The following is a 13558-nucleotide window of genomic DNA, read 5'->3' on the forward strand; positions in this document are numbered from 1 at the left end:
CTTTCCGATTATTTTACATTACAGCCTTAAAATATCATTATTAAAGATATACCATGCCAAGTTTCATGCTCGAACTCGCAGTATTTCCCTTTGTGAAAAACGAAAATCTATGTCAATGTGTTGGGCGCAAATAACACAATAATTATGCACGAACCAGAGACAAATCAATTTCAATGGCGAAAGTAAAATGCTATCATTAATTAGAATCCCGTCAATTCACTGCTATCAGTAGAAACATAATGTCCACTGCATAAAAACTGTTTTCAGACGTTTTTGAACCATTGCGCGTTAACTTTGTTTAATTTCGTGTCCGCCGCCATGTCTAGTTTGTCATCGCGTGTATTTCCTTAATGTCAACAACACGTGAATGGTTGTCATAACAAACGCAAGAGATTTCCTGGAACCTTAATGTTTTCGATTCACCAAAACGCTTTAAGTTCGTTAAGACACAATAATGGGTCAACTTGGAATGCTTTTTAGCATCAAGGACGTTAAAGGACTGTAAATTAATCGAGTTGAAATATCTTGAAGCAAATCAAAATCGCGCCCTTATTCTAATTTGGTAAACAGCCGATCTCCGTTCAAGTTCAAGAAGTCGAGAGGTTAATCCGGCAATGTATTACCGGTACAACAACAAAATCAAACCGAGGTCATCAAAAGTGTAAGTTTAAAAGTGTAGTGGCAAGTTCCAAATAAATTTCGCCTATATAAATTGGAAACAAGATGTGAAACGGTCTGACCCGAAACAAATAAACAAAATATTAATACGACTAATTTAACCCGAAAATGTTACAGAAAACATACCTAAAAGCCGTCGATTCCCCTCGATACCACTCCGCATTGCCTTAAAGAGCCCAAGCTTTCTGCTGTAAGAATCAGGGGCCTCATGAATCTGTATTTATTATATCGGCAACCATGCTGCGTGGCTGATATTCGAGACTCAGTGAAAGTTGTCACACAACTGTACGAGCAGCCCAGTCACGCTTTCACTGCTCTTGCGCAAATGTTCAACATTTCGCAATTTACATAAACCGACTACAAGTTTAAAGTAGTGACAGTAGATTGAAATGCGCTTGTTAAAGCTGTCCTATCGAGGAACAATTATTTCTTGTTTTTGAATGGCTCTTAGTTGTAGCTACAGTCGGGGAGGGGGGGAGAGGGTATTCCCGGAAATTTCGGATATCTGTATTCCGTGGAAGATTAAGTGGTCTCCAGCTCTTAACGCCAACACTGAAACACTAGATGATTCTCGAAGTATCACAGGGGTCACTAAGCTAAATAATTTTGAGTGTAGCTCCGCTGAGTCAATTAACCGTTGGCGCGCATATTGCATTGACCGTGGACAGGTGGAAAAACATTTAAACCAGAAAAGCCTGTTGCACATTGTAATTTAGCGTTGTCCAACACGCAGTCGGTCTGGTTGTAATGTTAATCGTATTTGAGAGAATCTCAAGTTTTCTTTCGACACATACTGGGGTGACATACTACTAGATGGACGTGGCCGGGAGCCACGAGTCAAGTCAGTCAATTTGCCATGCTTAACCGAGAAGAGTGACTGCGACCGTAACATCAGTGCCATTATCAACGGGTGTGACCGAGGAAGCATCTGCTGAGGTTTCCATAGATAGTAACCATGCACGGTAGGGGTGTATTGATGTCTTCAAGGCCGCTGCATTTGTGTCTTTTATAGGGTGTCTACTTTAGAGAGGCACTTGTCGCTGGAGAAATGTACTCAGTCCCTTGAAAGCTATTCCCTTATGGACTTAGCCAAAATGTGCTACAAACCTTGCTTGGAGCAGGCGTTCGCGCTTAACTCAAAGCCACAATAGGTTACCAGGAAGCCCTCATTGTTTTAAAAAAGGTTTGGGCTCTCAGGGCAGTCAGTGACAAGCAGCAGTCGTATCTTATGGCAAAATTCCGCATTGGTCAAACGACAGGCCGAAAGGTTGACGCCGAACTGGTGGCGCGGGAATGCGCAGTGCCCGGGATCCTTATAATATTCGTCTTTTTCAGGTGCTAGTTTTTCTCTCACTTAAGTGCTGCAATGCGCCAAAGTGATCCTGATGAGATGCATGCTCAGTCATCTGAAGAGGAGAGAAATTTTAGTCAGGGAAAGGAAGTTGTAGAAATACTACAGCTCCAGCATCCTTTGGTACACGACCAGCAAGACTCCTGTGCCTTGGCGATGGAGGGTGACCTAAAGAACCTGAAACTTTGTATGCTACCGTGCGGGTGCAAAGACATGGGACTAGATATACCTCTCCCACTCGTGCGCAGAAAAGCTCCCGGCCACGTCCATCTAGTAGTATGTCACCCCAGTATGTGTCGAAAGAAAACTTGAGATTCTCTCAAATACGATTAACATTACAACCAGACCGACTGCGTGTTGGACAACGCTAAATTACAATGTGCAACAGGCTTTTCTGGTTTAAATGTTTTTCCACCTGTCCACGGTCAATGCAATATGCGCGCCAACGGTTAATTGACTCAGCGGAGCTACACTCAAAATTATTTAGCTTAGTGACCCCTGTGATACTTCGAGAATCATCTAGTGTTTCAGTGTTGGCGTTAAGAGCTGGAGACCACTTAATCTTCCACGGCATACAGATATCCGAAATTTCCGGGAATACCCTCTCCCCCCCTCCCCGACTGTAGCTACAACTAAGAGCCATTCAAAAACAAGAAATAATTGTTCCTCGATAGGACAGCTTTAACAAGCGCATTTCAATCTACTGTCACTACTTTAAACTTGTAGTCGGTTTATGTAAATTGCGAAATGTTGAACATTTGCGCAAGAGCAGTGAAAGCGTGACTGGGCTGCTCGTACAGTTGTGTGACAACTTTCACTGAGTCTCGAATATCAGCCACGCAGCATGGTTGCCGATATAATAAATACAGATTCATGAGGCCCCTGATTCTTACAGCAGAAAGCTTGGGCTCTTTAAGGCAATGCGGAGTGGTATCGAGGGGAATCGACGGCTTTTAGGTATGTTTTCTGTAACATTTTCGGGTTAAATTAGTCGTATTAATATTTTGTTTATTTGTTTCGGGTCAGACCGTTTCACATATTGTTTCCAATTTATATAGGCGAAATTTATTTGGAACTTGCCACTACACTTTTAAACTTACACTTTTGATGACCTCGGTTTGATTTTGTTGTTGTACCGGTAATACATTGCCGGATTAACCTCTCGACTTCTTGAACTTGAACGGAGATCGGCTGTTTACCAAATTAGAATAAGGGCGCGATTTTGATTTGCTTCAAGATATTTCAACTTGATTAATTTACAGTCCTTTAACGTCCTTGATGCTAAAAAGCATTCCAAGTTGACCCATTATTGTGTCTTAACGAACTTAAAGCGTTTTGGTGAATCGAAAACATTAAGGTTCCAGGAAATCTCTTGCGTTTGTTATGACAACCATTCACGTGTTGTTGACATTAAGGAAATACACGCGATGACAAACTAGACATGACGGCGGACACGAAATTAAACAAAGTTAACGCGCAATGGTTCAAAAACGTCTGAAAACAGTTTTTATGCAGTGGACATTATGTTTCTACTGATAGCAGTGAATTGACGGGATTCTAATTAATGATAGCATTTTACTTTCGCCATTGAAATTGATTTGTCTCTGGTTCGTGCATAATTATTGTGTTATTTGCGCCCAACACATTGACATAGATTTTCGTTTTTCACAAAGGGAAATACTGCGAGTTCGAGCATGAAACTTGGCATGGTATATCTTTAATAATGATATTTTAAGGCTGTAATGTAAAATAATCGGAAAGTGAGGTACCAGATGCATTTTTATGCTGTTAAACATGAGCTATATTTTGCCGTTATTTTCCACACGCTTCATAGCTGTTTTTAAAATGGTTCGGAAAACCACTATATCAACATATCTGAGACTAGTTTAAAGCGAGGAATAAATTAGAGTGGTTGTTCCACTTTTGTGTGAAGTTTGAAGTCAATTGAGTTTATTTTAAGACTTAAGCAGCGCTTCGTCCTCGCACCTTATTTCGGTCATTTTATTACACAAAAAACCGCACTTTGACCGCGCTTTCAAATTTTCGCGAATTTCTGAAAAATAAAAATTCGCTGGAACCTTTAAATATGATTTTTAGAATTAGGTCACCTAAGGGTATCTTTGGGCAAAATATGAGCGATTTGTCAAATGGGACGTTGACCAGCGTTTCTCGATCCTAACAGTCAGCCATTCTTAAACAACTGCAAGATTCTGAAACTTATACACTAAATGTTCTCCTAATATCTTAAGTACGTTGTGAGCACTATCTTTCAACTTATGGTAAAAGAATCTATTTGAATCCTTTGGGACAAAAGTACTCTGAACCAACAGTTACAACATGTTAATCTAAAGCTTTCAATTTCACATATTTACATTTTTAGGTTTATTCTAAACAGGAATGATTTTCTTCGTCCAAGAATTTCATGCTGATGATGCTAACCTCTAGACCTCCAGACCTCCAGAATGCAATTTCAAACCATGCTGTTATTCTCACATACATTAGCATGTAATTAATGTCTCATTTAATATTTGCACAGTGCCATTGAAGAAAAATTTTGAAAGGAGGGTGAACATTTAAAACAGATTTACTGCCAATATTTTTATTGGGAAACTCACGAATCTCTTTAGTGCAGTAGCTAAGATTTAGAGGGTTAAAAACAAAGTACTGTGAGGTTAAATGAAGGTCACTATCAGCTCTTTGACATTTACACTTCATGCTTCTTAGCACCATAACGATAACTCTTTCTTCCACTGCTACTCGATATGACAATAAAATGTGCAAGCTAAAGAATATCGCCAATATATATGGACTACAGCAGTTTATAAATGAACCAACCTCTGACTTCTGCAACTTTAATTGATGAAATCGACACTAATTGTCCAGAAAAAGTTGTGTGCTCTGATGTCCATCATATCAGTAGTAGCAACAATAGCATAGTTTTTGCTGATGGAAAATTATCCATCAATATAATGTCTGGTGGGCACAATGCTATGACCTATAAGAACTTTTGAAAATTCAATCGAATAAATTTTTGAAAGAATATTACATCTCAATGTTGGGATCTGATATACACTTAACTGATCCCAATGAAATGTGGCTACAGTGGAAATGCTCATTTCTATCTATTGTTAACAAGCATGCTCCATTGAGAACAATGTGTGTGCACATGTGTGGGTCCTCATGGACTACATTTGAGCTTAAGAAACGAATGGATGATCGGGACATTCTAAAAATTAAAGCAATTAAATCTAATGATCTAAGTGAGTGGACATTTAAAAAAAAACAATATAGTAAATAAGGAAATCAGATTAGCCAAGCAAGCCTATTATCAAAATAGTTTTAGTGAGTACATGTGTGATTCTAGAAAGACCTGGCAGATTATCAATGAACTTACTTTGCAAAAATCTGGAAAAAACTTGGTAACATCTCTGAAATTGGATGGAGTAACAATAACAAATCCCACTGTGATGTTGAACCGATTTAATAATCACTTTGCTACTATCGGTCCAAAACTTGAGAGCAATATTGATTCTTCAAATAGCGATGGCTATCAGAAGTACCTCACAGCTCCATCCAACCAGTACAAATAGAGTTCTCTCACATTTAAATTGTCTAAATAAGTCAAAAGCAACTGGCCTTGACAAGATATCTGCTAGGCTTATTTGGGAATGTGTGGATCTCATTTGCATACCTATCAGCGACATTTTTAACCAGTCAATAAGTCAAAGTATATTTCCAGATGATTGGAAATGCGCAACGGTTACCCTAGTTTTTGAGTTATTTTTTTGTAAAAAAATACCTCTTAGTCGGTGCATCGGGTATGTTATGGACAGGTCAATGGATGAGTGAGTGAGTGAGAGATGTATGTATGTCACACCAATCAGATTGGATCTACTATAAACAGCCAATCAAATTTCTTGTTGTAAAGGTAAATGGTATGTGAGAAGATTTGATCCTGATACCGTTCAGAACGGCCATATTTATTCTTCTATGAAAGAGGAGGAAGTATTCATAAATTGGGCTGACTTCGACATCTTCTGTGGGTTAGGCTGAGGATTTGTGGGCGGGTTTGATAATCATTTGCAACTGGATAATCAGTCAAAGAAACAGTGTTTGGCATATAACTACGAGCATGCTATGAAGGGTGAGCTTTTCCCATTAGATAAGGTTTTGAATGAAATGAGTCTTAGCCGCTCTACTACTAGGTTTAAGATGTGAATGAAAAAAAAAGTTGATGTGGTTTCTATGATAGGAACAATTGTATTTTAGGGGGGCAGAATGCACTACTGGGAATGTGAAGAGGTTGCGACCAGGTTCAAATCGTTTGCGTGTTGTGTTGAAACCTAAATATTGCTGCAGAGTTCGTAATGAGTGTTCCAGGCGTGTCCTTAATTTCAGCATCCATTGATGAGTTTCAATGTGAAAAGTGAAGAGACTACAATTAATCTGGTTAACAGAACAAAAATACATTATTCTGTGACGATTTTACAATTATAAGGGTTATTGTTTACTACTGGAATGAGAAGATACGTTTTAAATGAAACTAGACGCTTTGCTGCATGTACCCAGGCAGTTGTTATACTGAGAAGACCTAGCCATATTGCAACTGAGCTAAATGTTCTGCATTTGAAGTTGTACGAAATTCAATCGAATCGATGTGCTTAAGCTCTTCTGCTTTTGATTGCATTGCTTGGAATCGATTAATAGCTTATTACTCATTTGCAGGTCTTCAGGGCGTGAAAAAGAGTCAAGGTCTATATTAACTAAATCGTTTCTCTTCAATGTTATCGGGGTTTTTGGTTTTCGTGAGCAGGAATTGTAGTTTGAGAAAAAGAAAATTGTTTTTGTTCAAGATAACTTTAGTGAGGTACACTGTATATGAAGTCTTCAGCATTTTATTGTGTTGAACACGAGGACTTTGGTAATTGAAAAAGAAAGACTGGCATGTATTTTGCCGGTTTGTGATTTTTAGTTCGGTTTGGATTGGAATGTGACAGTTACAGACATACATTGGGTTGTTTTAGAGTGCGTGATTTTCAGTGTAATGGTGGCTAGTTATATATGAACGAGATGAGTCTTGAGTTTTGAAGCAGTTCATCGGTTAGTAGTATGCAAATGGCATGAGATATTTTTATTTTTAGTTACAAAGGGTAACTTGATACTCTTGTTTTTCACGACGAGTAAATTCAATTAGAGGTCACGAATCGTCGCTTCTAGTTCTTAGGACATGTTTTAGAGACGAGACTATTTAGATTTGAAACAGTTCTAAGGTTTACAATTGTAAGTGCAAGTAATGATTGTTTTGTTCTTGTTGTATGGAAATATAACAAGATATTTTTATTTTTTAGTTACAAACTTAAGGGTAATTTCACACTTTTGTTTTTCACAAGGGAGTAAATTCAATTAGAGCTGACGAATTGTCACGACTTGTTCCCATGAAATGTTTGAACAAACAAAACGGGATGTTGCTATTTTTAGTTACAAATGGTAACTTAACACTTTTGTTTTTTACATGGGAGTAAATTCAATTAGAGCTGACAATTTATTGCCTCTTGTTTCCAGGATATTAAACAATGAAGAAGCTAACATCTTTGCACAGTTTTTGTGTGTCTGCAGCAGCAGTATAATATTTATAATTCATGGGCATTTTATGACATTTGTTTCAGTCCGAGATCTTTTTTAAAGGTAAAAAAGTATGAAAACTATTCAAATGTTCTTTGAAGACTATGTGGCGCCAAATCAGATTTAATCAGACTTAAAGTGCCAGAGAGGTTATTTCTCTTTCTTGCTATTTTTGGCGAAGTAGTGTTGTTGCGTTCTGTAAGAGGTAAACTTTTGACTCATATAAAATGAGGAAAGTTTTCTCTTAACTTAAGTATTTCAATGCACAAATTCCTCCTTGGGGCTGGAAGGGCTATGTGGTCAGTGAGTGAGGGAGTCGAGCCTGTGCACGTCACACCAATCACAGTGTGGGTTGTATCAAATAACGAAACAAATTGCCTCTTAGAAAATAGGATTTTATCTATATTAATCTGGAGATTTTACATTTTACATTGTTATATTAAGGGAGAATTACATTTGAAAAGTATTTTGTGTGATGCTCAGCTGCTTACAATGGACACGCTGTCAGCAAAATGCCCAACACTAAATTGTGATTCGAGCGTTCGTTTTGGATGGGCTAATTTTGCCAACCAAAGTGAAAATTGTAGAAAGTACTCATCTGTGTTGTCATGAAGTTACTTCTGTGGTTATTACAAACTGTTGCAGAAATGGTAAGAAATCTCGTCATGGCCTACGTATACGTTATCTCGAGGTTGGTTGGGAATATTTCGTATGGTAGGTGTGGTGTCATACAAGATGTTTGCTATGGTAGTTGCATGAAAGAAAGAGGATGGCAGAGAAACAATTGTAGATCAGAGAGATGTGGATATTGGTAAAGTTGCAGATGCTGTTGTTCAAACTGAGTATGTGTGCAAAGAGGTGTCAACAAAGATTCGAAGCATTAGTTTATTGAAATTTAGAGAAAGAGCAGTCTTTCCTAGATGTGAAACAAGTGAAGGACTGTGTGCAAATGCTAGGGATTTTAAGCTCATGTCTTCGATCGATTACAGTAATTATTCAGAGGGAACAAGATGCTTTGCAAATGAGTTAAAAGGTGTAAGATCGAAATATTGTATTTTCGCGTGTAACAGATGATGCAAAGGGATGACTGAAAGACGTAAGCTTAGATGTCAAGAACCTTCAAGAATCTGTTCCAAACTTAAGATTGCTATACAGAAAAACAGAAAGATAAGATGCTTATTTGACAGAGTACTGGGGCTGTTCCGAGGTCGTCTATACTTTACAAGTTCAGACAAAGTAGTATTCAAAAAGAGCATGTCTGTTTTATTAAGTATTTCGTTGGGATATCAGCTAAAAAGGAGAAAAAGAAGGAAAAGAGTTGTTTTGAAGAATCATTGTGAAATATTTAGCGACAACAATCATCAAAGGTTGTACAAAAACATTAAACTCTATAATGCCATTGAATGGAATCCAGAACCAGTATACGTGAATCAGTTACCCTTATCATAACTATTAAGAGTCCACCGAGTACTGCTACCTCCAGGGATTTTAAGTCACAAAAAATAACTCTTGCACGCCTTCCGTGCCTATGTTTAAACAAGGTGATCAGGATGATCTAAACAATTATCGTCCAATTTCGGTGATCTCAGTTGTGGCCAAGGTCTTTGAAAGAATTGTGTATGATCAATTATACGCCTATCTAGAAGAGCACAACGAGCACATCTGTAAATATCAGTTGGGTTTTCATGCTATACACTCAACTGTCACGCCTCTCCTTGAGGCCACAGACACTTGGGTGTACAACATTGACTGCAGCAAAATCAATGCTATTGTTTTCTTAGACCTCAAAAAGGCCTTCAACAAGTTGGCCCGGAGATTCTCTTGTCGAAATTAAGAGACTACGGCATATATGGCAAAGCACACAAATGGTTTCAGTCATATTTACAATGTAGAGAATCGTACTCAAATGTGCTCCATCAATGGGTCGCTCTCTAAAAGTTGTTCACTAAGTTGTGGCGTCCCCCAGGGGACGATTTTAGGGCCTCCTTAATTTCTATAATTTTTTACCAACGATCTTCCAAACTGTCTATAAAAATGTGAACCGAGGATGTACGCTGATGACGCCCATCTTACATATGCAGGTGACAATGCAGACAATATTCAGTTGTATCTAAATCAAGATTTAGAAAATGTTCACAATTGGCTGATAGCAAACAAACTCACTCTAAATATGACTAAAACCGAATTCATGCTTCTTGGATCTCGGCAGAAACTAAGTACTCTCACAGAATCCCCAATGCTTGCAATTAATGACTTTCAAGTTAGCCAGGTCACTACCGCAAAATCACTTGGAGTGACCATCAATGACAAACTTGATTGGAGTGGCCACATTGAAAAAGTAACAAAGAAGGTCGCTTCTGGCACTAGGGCCAGAAAATGAATAAGGCACCTTGTCCCTCAAGCGACCTTTCACTTAATATATCAAGCTCTGATACAGCCACACTTTGACTGTTCAAACTTCTCGGGTGGAAAAATTTAACAAGCCAGCAGCAAATTCAAAGAGCTACGATGGTTTGTAAGTCTTTCCACAGGTTGGCTCCAGAATATCTAAGTTCTCAATTCGAGAGGCGAGAAACCATGAGCAATATATAGGCATGAACAATACGAACGCTACGATAATAACACTATTAACAACAGCTTTTCAAAATAAAAATGAGCGATAGAAATTTTACACAATGTTTCAATGTCGTCATGACAATCACACCTCTCACTGCATATATAACACTGTTGAACCGTTATTTTCTTGTCACTTGATAATGATGTCATGACGACATCGAAACGTAAAATTTTTATCGCTCATTTTTATTTTGAAATGTTTATCAAAATTTAATCTCATTCAGATAACAGCTTTCTGTCTTAAAAGTCATGATTAAATTTAATTGGTTTTTCCACAAGTAAAGGGCTAGCAAAGTAGTCACACGAGTCACAATTCAAGAATTATGTTATGCACGACTATCTTTAGTACGGTGGTTATTTCCCTATCAATCATGTAATCCTTGCACGTTCTGACACATTCTTTGCTTGGCTTGCAAATATTTCATTTTCCTTCCGATCTTTGAACTCGCTTCAATAAAACAGCACAATTCACTTCTCTTGTCTAAACATATGAAAAATACTTGGAAAACTAAAAGGACTGTTGTTCCAGCGAAATAAACTTGCAAAGTAAACATGATCTTATTTGTCATGTAGCAAAAGTGAAAGATGCAACGTCAGCGCATTCCATGACTGACGTAATACCTTTTTTAGCATATTTGTTATTCCCTTTGAATCCAACACTTTGATAAAACCAAAAGAAAATGTATTTTGCACACAATAAAGAAAACAATGTCTGTGGCATTGTCCGTGTATTAATGTTTCAACAGCTTTTGGCGAAAAAACATCACAGGTTGCATGATTCAAAATTTGGCTGAGAGGAAGTTCGGATCTGGTCACTGACAAAACAAAAATTAAAAAAAAAGTAAACAACGTGTAGAACATGAAGCGCACTTGGCCCATGGCCGTGCGGTTAAATAGCTTTAGCTATAGTGTAGCCATTCTTTGGATCAGTCTTCCTTGTGACTTAAGAGAAGCAGAGTCCCTGAGGTAGTTTAAACGCCTACTCAAGAGATGTACAAGGCACGGCATTCATGGAAAGCGCTTTTTTTTTATTCAATTACTTTTTTACTATGCGTTATTAGTAGTTTTAGCTGACAAAGTTTTAACTGTGTGTAAATAAAGATTATCTATCTATCTATTGTGCCAATCCTTTTCAAGTCCCTTCCCCAGTTCAGCTATAGCTTTATTGTATACTCTCTTTGATCAGTTTTTCTTTTAAGGTGCAGCCCACTTTAACTAACCAGTGGTTAAAAGTATATGTAATAGGACTACATGCTGTCCAATTTTGAAATAATTGAATAAGAAAAATTCCAGTAGCTGCCAAAATTGGGAAACGGCATTGGCCAAGTCCAATTTGGCAGTGGCATGCTTTTAGAGATTTTTGGGTTGGCAATATAATCGGAGGCTTTCGTGCAAAAAGGGCTTATATAGCATTTTGGGCCGATTTTTATTTTTTGCAGGATTGAGCTAATTTTTGGCAGACTGACTTGTTTTGACATGAAAAGCACCATTGCACCAAACTCAGTTCTCTGAGCGCGATCTTTTGGAGCAAATCCTTCCAAGGTGGATTTTGACGCGGTGCAAACTTAAATGGTTACTTTTAGCAGCTTCGACAGCACAGTTTTTTTAAATAGATATTTTGACTTTTGAAAGAAGTAGAGAAAAAGATGGGGAAAAAAAATCAACTGACCTCGTATCGAACCGGTGTCACGACGAAACAAACTCAAATTCAGCAGGTTCAGCGCCTTATTCGCTTGCACTAACGGAGCAACAGTAAGATAATTGCACAATTATATGAATAATAAAACTAGCAGCAAATACCACACTTCAGTGACTTTATCGTTTAGCAAAACAAAGGTGTCTTTTGTTTTCCGCTCAGCAAAAGATCTCTAAAAGATACCCTTGGAAAACTGAGTTTTTTGCATATGTTATTTCTCAAAAACGAAGCACAAATCAAGAAAAACAATTACGCAACGATGCTTTTCACGTCAAAACAAGTCAGTCTGCCAAAAATTAGCTCAATCCTGCAAAAAATAAAAATCGGCCCAAAATGCTATAAACGTCCTTTTTGCACGAAAGCCTTCAATTATAGAGGTAAGTAACCTAGTGAATACATCCAGCTAAGTTTTAGTCAGCTATCTCCAGCTTTTCCTAGCAGTTGTTCTTTTGATCTTAATTTGTTTGTGTGACCTTTCAGGCTGCAGCATGGGCTCTTGAGAGAGGTACCAGTGTAGTGATAGCAAATGGCACCAGCAGTGATTATGTCATTCGTCAAGTTTTGGACGGTCGAAAGGTTGGATCATTCTTTACTATGGTAGAGGAAACAGGGCCATCTGTGGAGAACCAGGCAGCAGGAGGTACACTATTCATACTCTGTAGTTGCATAGTAGTAGTATTTTATTGGTCAAAATCATGTAGTTGTCTTGCCATGGGAGGTACAGGGGTGTATTAAAATTAGTTTCAAGAGCAATACTATTAGCAATGCTCAACTATTATTATTAATGCAGGATTAGCTAATAGGTCATGCAAATGCGCAAGTCATTCAGTAACCACTGCATAGACTGAAATTGAATGATTCATAATTTGAATGTGGAGTAAACTGTAGCAGAGGGCTATGAGCCACCTAATGGAATGAATTCGAACAAGACTATAAGGTGTGGCTAGATTTGAACTTGAATTCTGAAGAGTACATGTAAAGAGCTACCACCTTAAACAAATATGCAATTTAAATGCGTATAACAGTGCTGTTGGAAGAAGCGTAAATGGTTCTTGTTATAGACGAAAGACAGTCATCTTGATGTCATTAATTATAGTCAGTAGAGAAATCGTTGCAGTGCATTAATCTTTGGCCTTCTCTGTTTAATTACTTTTCAATTCAAGGTTCTTGGTAGTAATTTGCTTTGTAGTTAGTTTAGTGGTCATTATTACATGTATCAACACTCTAATTCACTGTTTCACTATTAAATGCAAGGGAGACAAATGCGATATTTAGTCTGCAGTTACTTTCAAGTGAACCAAGCCCAAAATCAAATGTTAGAAAAGTTAAAGGCCCATTTTCATCCTTGATGCAATGCAGTCGTTTGTTTTTGTTTTCAAACCGCTCTATCGTTAAATGACGCTCTCTGATTGGCTATCTATTTTTTTCGACTTGTTTTTTCGTTGGGAAACTTATTGCACATTCAAAGCTTCACGCGCGGTGTTTAGTCTCTTTTCTCTGCCAAATTGTCTTGATAATTCTAGAAATAGGTATTGGTTATTCATGGAAGTCGATGAATCCATTAACAACGATGAATCGCAGCAATGAAACATTTA

The 13558-nt window shown here is 37.8% G+C and overlaps 1 protein-coding gene across 2 annotated transcripts in view; it reads left to right on the forward strand.

Annotated features, from left to right (window-relative positions):
• LOC145479968 (delta-1-pyrroline-5-carboxylate synthase-like) overlaps positions 1–13558 on the forward strand; it is a 192779-nt gene that overhangs the window by 96795 nt on the left and 82426 nt on the right. For both annotated transcript variants that reach the window (XM_081458450.1, XM_081458451.1), the window contains one exon: positions 12444–12603. In XM_081458450.1, the coding sequence (XP_081314576.1) occupies positions 12444–12603 (160 nt within the window). The remainder of the gene's footprint in view (positions 1–12443; positions 12604–13558) is intronic.

Source organism: Orbicella franksi, chromosome 2 (assembly GCF_964199315.1).
Source record: "Orbicella franksi chromosome 2, jaOrbFran1.1, whole genome shotgun sequence".
NCBI lineage: Eukaryota > Metazoa > Cnidaria > Anthozoa > Scleractinia > Merulinidae > Orbicella > Orbicella franksi.